The 18,716-nt window shown below is 38.5% G+C and overlaps 1 protein-coding gene across 2 annotated transcripts in view; it reads right to left on the bottom strand.

Annotated features, from left to right (window-relative positions):
• Nucleotides 1–1,689: 1,689 nt before the first annotated feature.
• LOC121958382 (zinc finger protein 385B-like) overlaps nucleotides 1,690–18,716 on the bottom strand; it is an 82,640-nt gene continuing 65,613 nt past the window's right edge. For both annotated transcript variants that reach the window (XM_042507275.1, XM_042507276.1), the window contains 7 exons: nucleotides 15,902–16,056; nucleotides 14,911–15,018; nucleotides 8,996–9,173; nucleotides 4,845–5,222; nucleotides 4,554–4,756; nucleotides 4,247–4,345; nucleotides 1,690–3,056 (listed from right to left, as the gene is read on the bottom strand). In XM_042507275.1, coding sequence (XP_042363209.1) covers nucleotides 2,826–3,056; nucleotides 4,247–4,345; nucleotides 4,554–4,756; nucleotides 4,845–5,222; nucleotides 8,996–9,173; nucleotides 14,911–15,018; nucleotides 15,902–16,056 — 1,352 coding nt within the window. In that variant the 3' untranslated portion in view covers nucleotides 1,690–2,825. The remainder of the gene's footprint in view (nucleotides 3,057–4,246; nucleotides 4,346–4,553; nucleotides 4,757–4,844; nucleotides 5,223–8,995; nucleotides 9,174–14,910; nucleotides 15,019–15,901; nucleotides 16,057–18,716) is intronic.

The raw sequence follows: 18,716 nt of genomic DNA, 5'->3' as shown, positions 1-18,716 counted from the left end.
TAAATTATAAATTCAGTATCAAAATATTTCCTAATTAATTTTTTTGCATTTGTTTTTATTTCACTGTTATTATGAAAAGCATGGTTACTAGTTTCATTCACGATCAGATGTTTGTCTGATTGATATAAACGTATATATGTGCAGGAAATAGCTCTGTCATCTTCCTATCTGCCTGTCACACACCCTTGTTCGAGATTACTTTGTTTGCTAAATACCACTAGAGGGCACTAAAGTATCATAATCTACAGGGTATACTATGTGTGGTGGATATATCAGCAATGACTTTGTGATATTTTGTCCTATTCAAACACCATACAGCTCTCTGTCAGCTAAGGATTAATGTTAAGAGTCACTTTGCATATATTTATGTTGGTGGTTATCAGTACATAAGTGTTTCTCAAATCTTCAGGATTTCAGTGACTCACCACACATGTAAGTACAATTTATATGGTGCACTTTAGTTTATGATTCATTTTGTTCCAAAATAAATGCAATTTTCCTTTTTTCCTTTGCTGATGATATTCACTGGCCTCTGAGTGATCTGAAATAAAAACAGTCTCCTTCTGATGATACAAGGATTACTCAGTGTGCGCCTTGATCAAAGACCTTTACAACCCTCTGAGACCTGCCCAGAGACAGCAGGCCAACAGTATATGACACAAGTAAATGTGCTTTGGGTGCTTAGGGGCTTTGAGCATGATGATGGAAGTATATGTGGGCCATTTCAATGCTAAATTAAGTCTCATAAGTGGTTTCAGCAATTTTTGGGTTGACATCATTTGTTCCACAGATTTGGTGGTAAATTGTGGCATTTTTGACCACTCGTGAATTGACACAAATGGTCAAAAATCTCTCAAAAATATTGCATTAAGACACCGAGATCTCGAGGAACACTACAGAAAAAGCACATGCTGTGATTTGGCATAAAAAACTTTTTGACATTTGGCGATTTCTGTAAGAATTGCATTTTGCAGTGGTTAAGTGGTTAGATGGCAAACGCGTCTATTTTGGAAACTGCTAAATAAAAATAATTCTTTTTTTTTTTTTTTTTTTAAATTTCATTGTCAATATAACTATGAAAGTTGTTGCTGTAAAGTTTCATTAGGCAGTGATTATCCTTGAGGTCACAATAGTTCATTTTTTACAGTGATGTTCATTGAACAAATTCTGATTAAATTGTTTCTATGGGGACAAACATCATCACACATGAATAAAAGTGGGCTCATTGAATCCAGCTTCAGCTTTCTAGTCATACACAATTTATGCAACTCCAAGACTGTTTAGGGACCCCAGTATGCAGAAATATTAAAATACAACAGGATAAGATATTTGTACTGCATGCCAAAACTGCAGGGGACTAGCATAAAGCAGGCATGTCTGTAAAGGGGAGATTTGTGGGTATCCACAGAACCCATTCTAATTCACATATAATTTTAGCACTAAAAATCAACCCGCTACAGCCTCATAAAAACAGTAATGTCAGCTGGAATCACTGATGGGCCCCGGGTTTCATAGGGTTAAGTGTTCTTGTCCACTCAACTTTATTCATACATGAAATAAGCCAATATTTACTGTAAATCTCTAATGAATGGTAAAGAAGTGTAATTTTTCCATTTGAAGAAAGAAACTAACACAGCTGTGTAAAAAAACACTATTTATAAGTTCATATAGAATACAGTATCGACATTTGTAGCACATAATCATTTACATTATTGCAATTGATGCACAGTTACACTAGTTATTAATTTTACTAGGTGACACTTCAAAAATACATATTGCTTAGGATGATTCAGCACAGTCTGTTGGGAGGGGATTTCTAAAATAAATGAATGGGGTTTTTAATACAGCTCTAAAAAAACAGGTTTAATAAAGATGTCAAAGACACATTGTGGATAATTCATTTAAATCCTGGGGAACAGCACACATCAGTCAATCTCTTCATATTGCACAAACAGCATCAAGCTGTTGCTATATCGTAACTTATCTGGCCACACAAGTCTAAAATTTTTGTACATAAAATAATCTCATTATATGCATTAGATGTCTGTCTCCATATGGTGAGTATTCTTGGCATCGTATAAGGGTGGTGGTTGATTGTCACCTCATAACACAGAGAGCGTGAGAAACACAGACGCAGAGGAGAAACTAATGTATGTATTTGTCTTAAATAAATTAAAAAGAAAAGGCATCCACATCAGACAATGGCTGGAAATATCCTCAGCAATCTGGAGTTATGAATTACCGTTGTCTTGTCGTGGAAATAGCCTCTTTCATGAGAGTTTATTACAATCTGGATTTTCTTGATTTTGGTTATACGAACTAAAGCAGGAATGAAGTACTGTACTAGTTCTCCCAGAGTACACCTAGAATTCTCTGAAACTGAAAGAATTTTGTCAACAAACACGTAGTAACATTTACACACCCTAGTGTTTTATCCTATTATTGTCTCATAAATAAATCTAGAGGATGCTTGTCATTATGGCTTCCAGAGGGGTCCAGACCCCGGGGAACATGCACTCACAAGTTTTGTTGAGAGGAAACAGCTGAGTGACGGTCCATCCTTTTTTAAAGGGGGGGGGGGGGGGGCCAATCAGCACTGAAATCTCAATCCACACCAGGGGATTTTGCATACTGTTCTTACGACTTGAACCTGCCAAACTCGACATGCTGACATGATCCTATCGCGGTCCTCGCATAGTGTCCTGGTGTCCCTCAGGGGGTCCCATGATTTGTCCTCACGACCAAGTTAAACTTTTCTGCTAGTCCAGCTTTCGCTAGTTCAGGTCCACTTTACTGTAGGTCCTCCAGTCTAGTGTGGCTCATTGCTAGTAAGGAGAGAAGATGATAGGTGCATGTGTGGCCCTTAGAGGTCCTGGGGCCGGCCTGAAGAGGGTTGGGCTGATCAGGGGACCCTGGATGATAGCTGTGGGACCCGGTGGTAGCCGTAGTGCCAAGGGTCCGGACGCCATTGTGCACAAGGCAGCTGGATTGAGGGGGCTGGTCAGGAACCCTGCCGGCAGGGCCTTAGAGAGCTGCTTCTGCAGGGCCAGTTTAGTCTGGGCAAAAAGATATATTAAATCTGAACATGAATAAGGTCATGTCTACACGTATAGAGATAATTTTAAAAATGATGTTTTCTATGTTTTGGCCTCCCCTCCCCACACAGAGTTTTAGGTCACTAAAACAGAATTTTTTAGAATGCTGTTTAAGGTCTGTTTTTATTAAAAAAAACTCCAGTTACTGTGTATCTAACTGGACATGTAGAATGGAGTGTTTTCACACATGCTCACTGCATGCCAAATGTTGCTTAAAGTAATGGTGGTCTATAGTTTTGTTAGTTTTTTTATTTTACCTATTGTTAGCACTGTTTGGTCAAACGACTACTTAAAACTTCAACTTAGTACTGCTACATTTCACAGATGAATTGAGGTGTCTGCTGCACCCAATGTTATTTTGAATGCCTCAGCATCTGTGGTGAAATGTCCACCAGAAACAATGGTTCTGGGTCAGGCCTGGCCAAACCATCAGATGCTGGGACAGTTTAAAGAATGGGGTGTTGATGAGGAGAGGCAGGAAAACATTTGCATGTCCAGACTCCTTTATCTTCATATCAAAGGGGAATCAACAATGATGAGATCTCGAATCAGTGTTTTGAAAAACAGACAGAATTCCAACACACTGTCTAATTTATTCCAAAAAAAACCTTATTCAATAAACGTTTCTGTTGTCAGACCTTCATCAGCTTTTTTAACCTTATGAGAGTTATAATGTTAAAGAACCTGATCAATGTCTGACAACAGTACATGGAAATATAATATATAATATAAGTTTTGCAGATATTTGGATTTCATCATAACCCAAAGTATTGGACAAATTTAAAATTCTGACCTGATAAAAGCGCTAGAAAAAAGTCAAGAGGCTCACCAAAGTCATTAAGATTCAACATCTGGGAACAATGAATGTCTGTACAAAATTTCGTGCTAATCCATCATAAAGTTGTTAAGATATTTTAGTCTGGATCATAGCAGTGGCTTTGATATAGCAAATAGAGGCACTTAGTAATTTTTTAATATTATTTGTATCAACCACTGAACAGTCATCTGACTTTTGAATATGTTGACAGGTGCCGGGTAAAGCTTATCATTTGCATTCATCAGTATGTATTGTTTGTATTGTATTGTATTTGTTTGCTGTATTTGTTGTGTGTGTGTGTGTGTGTCTGTACGTCTGTGTGACAAATTCTTACCGCTAAGATAGCACTGGGCTGTAGTTTATTATAGGGGGTGAACTTCGCCTTGACAGGCTTCCCAGCCAAACGCTCTTTGTGTCTCCTGCTGCTCATGTGCTAAAAGAGGACAGGGTTACGCAGAACAGTGACTCAGTGAGGGCAGCTCTGACTAACAAACTAAACAACAGCCTTCAGACTGGGTTGTCTTCCTTGTAGAACACAAAGATTAAAGATTCCACATTTTTTAAAGGTTTTGTACAGTGTTCAGTAGTTTCATAAAGTAGAAAAATTGTCACATTTATTATATCAAGCTGAACTCACATACCTGCTTCAGCTGTGTTTCTGAGTTGACGGACACCTGGCACATTTCACAGTGAAAGGGCTGGCTGGACACACCCACCACGGCTCTGGTCTTGCTGGCCATTCGCTGCTTCATTCTGCTGGCGGGCCTAGGCAATGATGTCATCTTAACCCTGCGCTGTGACTGGCTGCTGTTGTGACCATCGAGCATCTGTTTGTGCTTAGAGCCTGATTCAGCCAAACAATGAGGAAGACTGAATGTCAGAATAATAAACGAACATTTAGTAAGTCATATCAGTAGTAGTGTAGAACATACCACTACAGTGAGCCTCTAACTGGGAGCTGGAGTTGACCGTCACTTTGCACGTTGGACAGTGAAGAGGTTGTTTTTTGTTGCTCTTGGCCTCCTTAGCCTCCTCCACCTTCAATACCACCTCTACCTCACCTCCTGTGGAGCTCCCCTGAGGGTCAGTGAGTGGGGCTGAACCGGTGGCCGGGCTGCTCCCTTCCACAGGTGGACTGTCTGAAGGCAGATCAGAAAGCTGAGAGCCAGGGGAAATTTCTGGGGACAGCTGAGGAGAGCGGAGTGAGGAGGAGTCTGTGGATAGAGGCTGAGAGGACGGAGTGGGTGCCAGCGAGCTTTCCTGGCCGTTTTCTAGTTGATGCTGTGCAGGTTGGGAAGAAGTACTTGGACCTGTGGACATGTGGATGAGCATAAAAGATGCACTATGAGCCCATTTAGACTCACAATATAATATTTTCTTTAGAATTTTATCTGGATGAGGATTAGGGATGGGGATGGTTAATTTCTATTCCTATTTTGATACAATTATCAAGACTCCTTAACAATCGGAGTCTTAAGCGATACCCAGATCGATACTTTTCTATTACTTGGTGGAAAGACGAAGCAACAAAAAACTAACAATAGCAAAAATATATTAGCAGCAATGAAAACATTTTATTCTATCACTACTATCCATTTTAAATTGCAGAGAAAACAAATGTTTTTTTCTTGGTCTTACGTTTGATCACATCATGATGACTTTTTATTTACCTTTGCCTAATAGGTCATTTTGCTGAGCTGACCTTGAACGCATCACAAAGAAACCTTATGTAACCTTGTTTATTTAGCTAACTAGCTTTAATGCTGCCGATTTCGATTCGGGATTCAACATTGGATTACTATCTTTAACTGATGGGACCACCAAATTCTTATTAGTCCATCTTTGATTCAAGTGGATGTTTGTGTCAAATTTTAAAAAAAAAATCACCTCAAGGTGTTCTTGAGATATCACATGTTCACACGAATGAGACAGCAGCAAGGTCAAGGTGACCTTGAACTTTGATCTATGAGAACAAAAACCTAATCAGGTCATCCTTGAGTGGACATTTGTGCCAAATTAAAAAAAAACACCAAAACTCCCTAAAGAGATGTCACACTGATAAGAATGAGGCAGACAAGGTCACAGTGACCTTGAATTTTGACCTATAAGCACCAAAATTTATTCATCTTTAATCCTTGAGTCCAAGTGGACATTTGCGCCCAATCTGAAGAAAGTCCCTCAAGGTGTTCTTGAGATATCACATTCACAAGAGGCGGATGGATGGTCAATATCAATATTAAATAATACATAATATCACTGGCATAGAGGCATAATTAAATAAAAAAGGAAAGCATTATAATGTCAGTACATGGGTTTCAGGGCCACAGAAAATATTGGGCATATTCAGTGCATTAAGAAAAACCCAAATTGCAACTACAAGGGCTGTTAACCGAGTTTAAGAGGTTTCAAGGGCTTTTAATGCGAATAGAGAATCTGTTCCATTTCCGACTGTATCTATCCACCTGAATCCTAAAAGAGAATTTCTCATAAGCTCCTACAATTCCAAGATGAGAGAACCATTCATGCGCTGGAGGTTATTCAACAGATTTCCACTCAAACAATGATCTTCCCAACCAACATAATTGCTGTGTAAATCTAATCCGCTGGAAGTGTAGGAAGATTGCTTAGGGATGGATCCCCCTGAACATTTAGACAATGGTGTGTAAAGAATATATTGGTCTGTCACGCTGCAATGTATTTCCACGAATAGTAAACTATAAAGTCTGTACTTTGGGACATTACCATAAGAAATGAATAAGTGTTCATATGTTGGATCACCCACACATCTCAGGCAATACGGTAAGTAAAAACAAAATGCCATTTTGTTTCAGTAAAAGTCTAATTTTTTTTTTTTTTTTTTTAGATTTGATGCCTGTGCTTGGTGTGTTTTTAGAATTAAATAATATTTTGATGTCTGGTGTTCTACACTAAACGTGATTATTGTTGCTTTAAGAAGGTTTAACTCTTTTAAAGGTAAACACCAAATTAACAATACCAATATGCCATTTCCATGGTGAGGGAAAGTTCAATTGACGTGAGCTATGCTCTCTGTGATGTGAAGTTTTTTATATATAATCTGCTGGTTAAGCTACTAACCCTGGATGTGACATCTACTATATGAGCAAGGGAATAATCACTCCCGAGTAAACAGTTTTATTACACCAAAACAATACATGAATCGCACAATCAGGGTGTGAATATATTTTCTTGACTAATGCGATACTTTGTTTCCTTCCTGTTCTTATCAGTCTTTATTTATGCAGCCGACCCGTCATCTGTTCTTTGTCACATTTCTTTCATATAACCTTGTTATTATATTTTTTCTTCTCCTTTCCTGCTTACTTTTCTACTCCATCATCTCTCTTTAATTTTCTTATCTTTTCCCCTCTTTTTTTCCTGCCATCTCAATCATTCTTCCTCCGTCTTTCTGTCAATTGTTCGCTCCCTCTGTCACCATCAATCAAAAACCATGGCAACCGCTGAATGTAACAAGCTTATCATTGTGTGGTTTGAAGGAAATTGATAGGTGCTGGCAGAAAATGGGAAGGGGAGGATCAATAATTAAAAGGAAAGCCAGACAGAGTATAGAAGGGAAGATGGTGACATATTTTTAGTCAGACAGAATAAAAAGCGGACAGAGTAAAAGACGGCAAAGTTGTTTACTTATACAGCTGTTCCTGTGAAGGCAATGTTGTTAAACCAACAGCTATAACGTTTGGAATATGGACCGAATCGTGGTTGTGGCTACCAGCAAGAGCAGTCATGCCCTTGGTGTTTTGTCTGGGAACTAAAGTGCAGTTTTGGGAGGATTTCAACAAACTAAAGGGCTTACATCATTAACACAGTTGCACATGGCAGGTTTTATAGTGTTTTTTGAGACAATTACAGTCACAAGTAGGTAGGTGATTTGCACAAGGACAGTGAGGAAATATTCAAGCATATCTTTATTTTTGTATGAGTAATTCCAGTGTATCAGGAGGTTGGATAAAATGCAATATAAAATTGGTGGCCTTCAGGTTTATTCTTTGGACCCAAGGGGAGCTGGTCCTCAGATGTTTATTCTCAGTAAAACTTCAATATTATTTCCTTTTTCTTTCTTTCATATTTGACAATTTTTCTTTCATACAACCGTCTGTAATTATATTATTTTGAGAAACTGTTTGAGAAACAGTAACAGCAAAATGATAGTATAAGAATTATTATGATTTTTTATTTTATCCATGTATTTTTCTTAATCCATCTATATTTTACATAAATACCATGTCATGATCTGTACATCATGTTGTTGTTTTTGTCTTTCCTTGTGTGTGTGCATATATATATTTCTGTTTTGTACTTGTAAATTAAACAATAAAATAAAATGTATTAAAATAAATACATGAACAAACACAAAAAAGTGTTATTTTCTTCATACACATACAATAAAAGGAAAATAGGATCCAGGTTGAAAACGTAAAAACTTACTCTTTATAGCTTACTTCCCTCTATTGAGTAGTTTCATTGAGTAATGAAACTAATGTGAAAGATATTTTCAAATTAGAAAAATATTTTCTTACATTTCTATTTATCGATTGTGCTATTCCTTGCTGCTGGCATTGACTGACTGATTTTCCTGCCTTGACCTCTCCACTTTTTTAATCTACTCCTGTTAAGTCTGTTTTTGACAAGAAAACATGTCGGCACACACAACTCATAATTCTGTGCCCTTTTCCATAACTCTCTACATCATTTGAAATGTCCATTAGCAAATTAACAACATATTTCATAAAAGCAATGAGGAACTGTAAGTGGGAGTTGTGTTGAGCCACTGTTGATTTACAACCAAAATCAAACTCAAAGAAAGTAACACTGCTACATCCTTCTTCAGATAGCATCTCTTTTTAAGTGCTTCACGGCTTCTCATCTTTGCTTGATGGGAGTAATTGCTCATCTGACAGAGCCAATGATAGCAGGACAGGTAATAGCTGGTAATTAGCCAGCTGAGTGGCAGCTACCTAAGCCTTAGTGCTTATGTCTCTCCAATTACCACTAATTACTCAGAGGATGGAGAGAGGGGCGCCTTTAAAAAAAGAAAGATTTATACCTGTTATGTGTTTCAGATGCGAGTCTGTGGGTGCTGATCCTCCTCCCATCATCTCCCTCTCTCTGTCTTTTCTTGTTGTGGATGGATTGTGTGCGTTCTTCTGCCTGTTCCTCTGGGTCTCCATGGCCTTCAGCTTGCGAGCGTGTTTATGACCTTTGTAGTGTGCCTCTGCCTGGGTCTGACCATCACACACAACCCACACACAAACACACACACAATTACATGCACACGATCAGAGCAAACAGAGGAGAAAGTCAGTGTACAGTATATGAACAGAATTACTGACATGATTAAATTAATGGAGGACAGCATGAAATCAGTAAACTGTAATCTTTCCATCTGTTCCATCTCTGTGGCTTCACATGCTTGGGGGAAAATTATGCAATATAGCATTTGACTTGGAGGAAGAGTCACACAGCCATTTTGATCATCATCGCCGTCACATTTGTGCACAAATGAGCATCAGTTGGACTCATGGCATCTCATGACCGTCCTCTGACTTCACCGGCTCATCTTTCCACTGATTTGTTGTGACACAAAATGGCCCGTGTCCGTTATTCTGCGTTTTTCTCTGTCAGAGAAAACACATTTGCGGCATTGCAACAACAGATGCATGCAGATATGGGATCCCAAAATGACTACATGGCTCTGGACAAAGCAAGATGTGCTCTACAGAGGAAGATCCAGCCAGAAAGAGTGCACCAACAGTGAAACACAACAACTGAAGCAGAACACATTTATCTAGTAATCCATAAATACATAATATTTCAATACGCAACAGCAAATCTATACATTTTAAATGCATGACTTACCTTCAGGAAACAACCATATCACAATGTTGATTGTTTTCTCATTTTTTACAATAATATGTATTCAAACAATATATTGTACAACTGTCACATTTAATATTTTAATCAAATTTTCTATAATAACTTAGCTTTGGCTGCAAGTTGGAGGATTTAAATCATCATTCACAGACCAGCGTGATAAGTTCATTTCTGCTGAAATGCCAAACGTATTTCTTATATTTTACCTTATTTTTTTTACTGACAAAGTAAACATATATAGAAAAAATCAACCCTAAGTTGAAGAATTTTTATTATTTTGCACAATGAATGAATATTATAGCAACAGTTGTATTTCGTGTCTCCATCTGCTGGTGGGGCATCAAAATAAGAGTATGCATTATAAAAATATAATATAGTTCTATGGGAAAAAATTGATATATGGATATTTGCATCAGTTATTGGCCAAATGAGCTATTGTACATGGACCTATTGGCCTTTTTTCTTCTACTTAGAAGTGGTGAATTTACCTCTCACTGAAATTTAGTATGATATAGTCTCTATCTTTTGTTTGATACTTATTATTGGCAAAAAATGTTGTTGCACATTTCTGACCTGCTGTTAGCACAGTTAGCATGTGTTAGCTCAGACTAACTTGGCTTATTCACTATAATACATCTTACAATGTCGCTGTCACCCAGAACATCCCATTGAACCCCACTCAACCTCTTAAACTCACTAAAATTGATTCAGCCATCATTAATTTTATTATAGACATCTGTGCCTTTTCTTTGCTGTAATGTCTCAAGTGTTCTGATGAAAGTTCAAATAACTGCAGCAAAACTATTAATTAACCAACTGCTTAATCAAACTATTCATGACATCATGTACAGAGGAAGCAGAAGTTGTAAGGAATATGTCTGGTGATTCTCTATATTTTTCTTATTGTCAATAAATCCCATGTGAAAAACAAAATTAACGATTAACTGATTGTACAAACCAGTAGTGTAACGTAACCAAAGCCTGATTTATCTTATTCCTGTGCCATAGAGCCTTTGTAGTTGTCCAAAAAAGACTAAGAATGCATAAATAAGCCTCACCTTTCTCCGTTACAATAAACATGGGCACCGTAATTTATGTTTAATCAGTTCAGCACACACAAAGATGCTGTAAACAGGGGAGGCCAGGGTTGGTTTGCTCACCTTTCACTCTCTGCAATATTCCTCTGGCATACTTAATGTTAGAGTATTCTTACCTTCAGCAAATGAAAGGCTAAAGTTGCAGCTATTAATAGATATGTCTTAATGTAAACAAATGTTTTCTAAAATCAGGCATTTTGTGATTGAAGTCATTTTGTGAATTCATGCCAACCAGCCCCAACAGGGAGGTGGCTCATTTGTCAACAATAAGAAAGATATAAAAACCAGCATCATCCTTTTAGTGCATACATTTTTGCAACACTAGTTCCTATAATGAAAAACACAAGTGAACTCCCTAAATCAACAGAGAGTCTGAGTTTGGAGCAGTGTAACAAGGCTTTAAGTATCTTCACACAAGGTTAGATAATTTGTCAGGGCTCAAATTATCCAGTTTCCAGGCACAAACTGTACACAGCACAGCCTCTGAGCTCAGTGTGCAGAGGTGATCTGTTAGTGACTGTGTGCTTATCGTGGTGGGGTACAAGTCTCCCCATCAACACTTTGCATAAAGCTTGGGCTGCTGCACAAACAGAAAGGATACCACTGTGGTCAAAGTGTGTGGCGGGGAATACAAGGCTGAGCAAAGGGTGAACGACCCCTTTGGCTACGTTGAATGTCACTGCGCGCTAACCATTCAACGTGATTTTCAACTGAGTCAGAGGCATGAATCTGCCCCCATTTGCATACTACCGTACTATCTGGCGTGCCAGTGTAGTATGAGTTCACTATGTTCCACCATAGGAACTTCAATAGAGAACAACATGTGGAGTAAGTGTCCCATTACGTCAAATATCTTCAGTTCAAGACACCTGAAGGAGCCCAGCAGGACTGCTTGGCCTCTGCTGCCCTTGATTCAAGCAGTTTTATGCATTTTTACCCAAAGTCTTCAAACACATGGAGCAACAACTGGCCTCCACAAAAGGGCAGCAAAATTTTAATATCACAAGTGATCCTTAAGGCTTGAATCTTTCATGCTTTTCGGTGGATCTAGCAGCCTTAAAGGAATAATTTGAAAAGTCTATCCCTTTTTTATGCACAAATGTTATGTAATATATACAGTAAATATCATTTTCACAGTCAGCCATCTTTGTCTTCATACTGAACAAACAGCTCCAGCTTTCCGTTTCTTAATCCATGCTCAGTACAATAAATTACTGTTGAAGCAAAGAATAACTACAGTGGTTTTTTAATTTATAGAATGATAAAAAGAGATATGCGAAGATCCCTCATTAAAAAAACCTTGACTCTTATACGTCAACCAAATGAAACAAGAATTTGAAACCTGGCTTTATCCAATGTTTAGATTTTTGTGTATTAAATTAGATAATGCCCTCTTTGAATATATAAACATACAATTAAAAGAAAAAAACTTGTGATACAAAAAAAAAATAATCTTAATGTAAGTAATTGACTCTCGAAGTTTCATGGTGATGTCTCTGTGTTAAAAAAAGTAAGGTCTCCCCTTAATGCCATATCTCTTCATCATAGCAAAAAAAAAGGTAAATGTTTTAAAATAACCTCTCAACCCAGTGTTTCCCACAGAATAGGAATCTGTATGTGTTGCAGAAGCTGACGATGGGGGATAGGGATGTGTTTTGTGTGTGTGTGTCCTGTTTGTATCATTCTGTGTTCCCTCTCTAAATTTGGATATTCAGCTAGTTGCTGTTGGTCCTTCGATTACGTCACATACCAAACAAGTTAGCAAGCAGGAAACGGGTTGCATGCCCAATGATGAAAACATGGATAACGTTTTGTCACTCTACATTTTGTACATACTCCGTCTCTGTCTTGTTTTGTTTTCTTCCCTTCTTCTTTTGTTTATCCCAGCTTTCTTCTACAAAGCCTGGTGTGTGGACTATGGCGCATGCACAGAATGCCTCAGCCAGTTTAAGTCTGGTATTGTATACATGATGGAGTAAATTGACCCCCAACCACACTTTCTATCTCTGACTTTGAGAAATTCAACTTGGTATGATTTCAGTTGAATTAACATGTTTACATGTATTTTAAAAGTCCAGTTTCAGTTGTTTAGTTTTTCTAGCATCATGTAAACCTACTCAGTGACTCAGTATAAAAAAATGAATATGAATGACTGTGAAAATAGAAATCTGCTGTATGTACTACAATAGCAGTGAGTATAAAATATGAAAAGACATGAAATATTTGAAACTATTCCTTTAGTCAAGTTTCTTTGTCAAGTGCCAACTCCAGCCGCTCAGTGCAGCCCCCTGTTGGGACCTGGTACCTGCCTGTAACCTGGCATCCAACTCCTGGGTCAACCAGCACCCTCAGCTCAGCTGCAGGTAACACAGGGGGAGGAGGAGAGAGCCTGTTAGCTAGAAGACAGACTCCCCACAGCATTACTATACATCCAAAAGTATAGAGCAGAGACAGAAGGAGAAAGCAAGAAGAAAGAGACAGATTAGGAAGTACGGGCAGGGTTAAGAGCCAGTGTCCTGCTTTCTTCAAGTTTCACAGTCCACACAAAGAAGAGTCATTGTCATTCCACCAGGTTCCTCCTAACAATATAAATGCAAATATGTATAAATGAACTCCATAGGAATGGGAGCCAAATGAATATGAATAGGGAGGTGTGATAAGGAGGAAAAAAGCAACAGAACTAGCTGACTGGTTTGCTTTTAGGAAACCAATGGCGGATTTAAAAAATGAAAGCTGTGGAGATATACTGATGTGACTGATAAGAAGAATTGCCTGCTTCAAGATTGTTTCTGGAAAAAAAGGATGCAAAAAATATCAAATGTGTTGCAAATATGTGCACGCTTGACTGCAAAAAATAATTCAAAGATTAACCTCAGATGACAGTTCATGGGACAATAAAATGTGTTTTAAAGGTTCTGTATGTAACTTTGAGAAAATCCTTGATATTAGTGACACTTCTCTCTGAGGCTGTTAAGTGAACTGCAGTCAGCATCCTGTTGCTCGGCAGCTATGAGCGAGCACATGGACACTGGCTAAAACAGTGACAAACATGAGACTGACCATCATCATTTTGAATCCTGGAGAATATATTTCAGCCACATTTAGCATAACATTACAATCTGCATTGAGGGAGGAATTATCAAGCTAGCACAGCTCGCAGACCTTCTGCATCGCAGCTTGGATGCTACTTCTCCAGGACGAGAGCGGATGGCAGCTGTAGCAACACCAGTGATCACAGCCACCAGGGCGCTAAGACTTGCACCGGCTGAATTTGAGTTGCTACAGGGTGCTAAGTCTGCTGGGCCACTGCAGCAAAATGTACCGGAAACAGCATGCGTGGACTCAATGTTGTGCTTGGTGCCATTCATTTGTTGACTTCAGCGGACTCCATTTTTTAAATTAACATTAGCTCTTGTTGCACACTTTTTGCACTGTAGCGAGCTGACAGGAGAAGCACTTGGGGACATGCATACATGTTGCACTGTTTGGAATTGTGCTTGAAAATTTGTCCCAAAACGTTTGTAAAGAAGTCAGTCCATAGGCTGCTGGAGATAACAAAAAAATAGTAAGTTTTTAAGTTATTTTACAACCTGTTTACCCATTGGCAATAAAAAAACAAATGCTGGTAAAAAGTTATATACAGAGCCTTTAAAGAATGCAGTTGTTTAGAAAATCTGACTTTCAGTATGGGGTCAGAGGGTCTCACAGTGAGTGAAGTGAGAAAATGTTGACTTAACACTCCCTTCACTTTATCATATAAAAATGCACCACAGGTAGATGTGATTTACATCTGCAGAAAACAGACAGGCAGATGAGAGCCAAGAGATCAAAGGTTTTTTTCCACCTTCCTGCAGTGAATTAAAAAGGAATCCAGACCTGTTTTTGGACTTTTGTTCTATCAGATAAAAGCACAGAGAAAGCTGAAGGGAAGAAACCAAACCTTTTTCCTCTGCGATATCACGGGAAAGGACTGAACGAGTGTTTGACTTACAGTGGAGTTGAAGCGCAGGTGACAGATGTTACAGGAGATGATGGGTTTCTTTTTGGGTGGAGCCACGCCAAAGGTGTGGTTGATCACTGCCTTCTGCACAGGGTCCATCTACAAGGTGAAACACAATATATTACACATTTACAGTGTACATGTTTTTAAAATTAAAGAAGAGGAAATTTCAGTCAGATCACATCACATCAGTAAATTCACACTTTTTACACAACTCATTTGCCTATTTCATTTTTTTTCAATTCTTACAGTGCAGCTGTATTAGTTAAGTCATATTTTTTGCATCAGGCGTCAAAACAGGACTCATTTCCCATCCACCCACATGCCTGATATATTTAGCGCATTCCTCTGACTTTTCCCATCAAGGGTTAAAGCTAAATGGAGACCATGAAAGTCTGCTGCTTTATTATGTAGAGCCAGACGAAACATCTGTGTGTGTGTGTGTGTGTGTGTGTGTGTGTGTGTGTTTGTATATTTGTATTTGAGTATGAGAGAGAGGTGTAAAATTTGGTAAGCCTTGATCATATTTTTACCATACATCCGAGCCCAGTTATACAAATATTCTGTTAGTATTTTATTCGTATAACATAGCTATAAGTACACATTTCAAGTATAATAAATCTGTTTATGTAAGACATGCGTAACAGTTTACTAGTTCTGCCTCACAGCTTTCCTTTAACAGATTTCTTTTTTTATAAACAAATTGAGGCTAGGATTAAAATATTTTAATCTCAGACTCTAATACCAGTCTTTTTTAATATAAATATGTTTGGGCTTTTTTGCTTTTTTATTAGTGATTTTGACAGCAAAGAGATGACAGGAAACAAGGCGAGCAGGATGTCACAGGGGCACCCAAATGAAGTTTAGTTTGATGTAACCAAAATACTCCCTTGAATTTGGAGAATAGAAATCTGTTTTGGGCTGGAGTCATTGTTTCATATGTGATGTGAGTGTTTATGAGAAATGTGGTACTTTATCCTACCGTGCTGAAATTGGGGAAGAGGCTGAGTGGAGAGGAGCTGTTGACCCTGAGCGGCAGGAAGTGCTCCAGCTGGGCGTGAGCCTGCGGCTGGAGGGGTCGACCTGGCAGAGGCAGGGAGCCCAGGAGTGGGTGGACCTGGCTCTGGGAGAGGGCACCTACAGCAGGGGAGATCACATTTGAGAAAACACATCAGTGAGACAACAGTTTTCTTGCCTCATCTTGTTCAGATCTTAAATGCATTTTCGAGAGAAACATTTCGCTCTTTTTCATTTGAGGCAAAGCTGCATGTCCTCATCTACTCACAAGAATGAAGACAGACATTAGTACACAGCATATTAGATCAAAACCCGTTCCCACAGTGAATGATTCACCCAGTAAAGCTTTAATGACTTCAATAATAGCAGGAGATAAATGATGAGAGGCTTGGTGTGGCCTTTTCCTGCTTTACAAGTCCATAGTTTATCCTGACAAATGTCTCTGGCCTTTAAACAAAGCACTGGAGTGTAATTGTGTGGTCTCACTCTTCCTCAGATGCTGCAAATTGGTCAATCAACTTAAAGAGAAAATGACTGCTAGGAGGATTCAAGGCGTAAGATGACTGATAGACTACAAATTTTTTATTTAAAGTCCCCCTCCAGACACATTTTAAACTAAAACTAACATTTTGTTTGATCTGGTTTTCCCACAAAATAGTTTAGGAAAAGGGGCTGGATTTAATCTTTCTCCCTTATTAATAAATAAGCTTGTGGTAAGTTTTGCTTTTTGCTTTCTGTCCTAGCATTGCATTAGGAAACATCAGAAAGATTAAGCTATACATGCTGGAATCTAAGTCATGAACATTGTTCCGCCTTTCCGCCTTGCTTCCAATGTTTTCAGAATGGCCACTCGTGGTATTGCAGTAAAGAACTCTTCAAGAGCCAAAAAACATTTTCTTCATCGACCACCACTGTATAAGACACATTTGTAAAACTATCCTTGAGCTGAGAAAAACTATTTAAAAATCACTGACGCCAACACAGTATAAAGTAGTGATGCTTGGATCAGGGTTTTTTAAAACTCTTTCCAAGCTGGCCCACTATAAGAGCCAACCATACACATAAGCCAATGACCTGAACCTGAACAACAAACCCATAAAACTCTCAATTCGAAGCTGAATGTTTCTGGTAATGACCTGCTTGCTGTTTGCTACATTCTGTATCATTTACAGTAAATATCACAATACAAAACGTGTATTTTCTGCTTTAATAAGTACAAAGGACACAAAGACAGCAAGTACTCAGCCATCTATTAACTGGTGTCTTAAGCCCATGATCTCAAGAGCACAGCTGACACCCTAGGTGGTTTGTATACATGAGCACACAGCTGATAGGTACAGTGGTTCGTTTACACGACATTACAGAAGAGCATTTTTAACGGATTTGATTATCTTATCAAAACATTTCTCATGGTAGACTTAAACATACGCACATATTAACAGTATGGCGATAAGAGATTAACCAAGAGGAATTTTCATTCGTTTTCAGGGTTTTTTTAATGTGAATTCTACAGATCAATTTCAGGTGTGTCAGTGGTTTGCATGTTGCATATTTTATTGTCATGTAGTGTGGGACTGATCTAGCCTTGACTTGATCTGAACTCCTCAAGGTCTTGGTCTCCTCTTGGTCTCGATACACTCTGGTCTTGGTCATGACCTCAGTTTAGGTGGTCTTGACTGCAACACTACAAAGCATTACTGACTGTTAGATTATGTTTTATGTCTAAATGATGGGGACCTGACTTCAAAACCCGTTTTACACAGCCAATTATCTACACACAAAAGGGAAACTTTACTCAGAGTTGACAGTGAATATTTTAGGAATCACATATTTTTGATTAAACTGTCTTGAAGTAAAAAAATGTTGGATGAGAAATCAGGCAAAGTGCAAGTTGCAGCTCTTTTTTCTTATACGATAGAATATCGAATGTTTTTCTTCCCTTTGAAAGACAGCGCTTGACTTGATTTAAAATCTGTGGTTACTGAGGGTGGAGGGGAGGTTTGGCCTTAGCGGGATGGAAAATGTCAAGAGGAGTTTGATGAGACAGCTGAAGCGAGCATTGGCTGGTAGGAGGATCCCTCTGCATAGAAAAATTGAATGAAATTGAGTGATGGAGCCAGAAGTATTAACATACCAGATGACGACTGGAGGATGGAGAGCGATGACTCACTAACTTTAGAATTAGGAGAGGTATGTGAGGAGATATGTGAAGAGGTGTGTAAGAGGCTCTTGTAGCAAATAGCATCAAACATAGATAATCATAAAGTGCTTTGTCTTTATTCTCTAAATACTGCAAAGAGTCTCAATGTTGGAGTCTAATTATGTTTTTTATAGTACTGAAAAGCACAGCAATGAGAATGCTATTTTCCCCAATTTTCTGTTTTTGTCACCTCTGATTTTGATTTTTTTGTCTAAGGATGAGGCAGGTTTGAAAGTCCTTGAGCATTACCATGATTTCACTAATCTTGCCCTTTATTCAACGTGGTTCTTAAAGCCTGAGCGGAGCACTGACATAACAGAGGAAGAGGAAGGAAAAGAAAAACATTTGCAGATTCAAAACATGCTCAAAGAAATTGTAAGAACAACACTGCAGAGGGAATACCTATTAATGCTGGCACATGATTTTAGGAGTCACATAAAAAGAGGTTAAGAGAGAGATCAAACATGTTTTTCCATGCAGGTGAACTGCTGTTTACTTTACCAATAGAGCAGTGAATGTAACAAACCACAGCATGTCTCATTTTATCACCGCCTGCAGCTACAAATGCCTCAGGGTGCTT

This window comes from Plectropomus leopardus, chromosome 19 (assembly GCF_008729295.1).
Source record: "Plectropomus leopardus isolate mb chromosome 19, YSFRI_Pleo_2.0, whole genome shotgun sequence".
Lineage (NCBI taxonomy): Eukaryota > Metazoa > Chordata > Actinopteri > Perciformes > Serranidae > Plectropomus > Plectropomus leopardus.
This window is presented reverse-complemented; position numbering and strand designations above follow the sequence as displayed.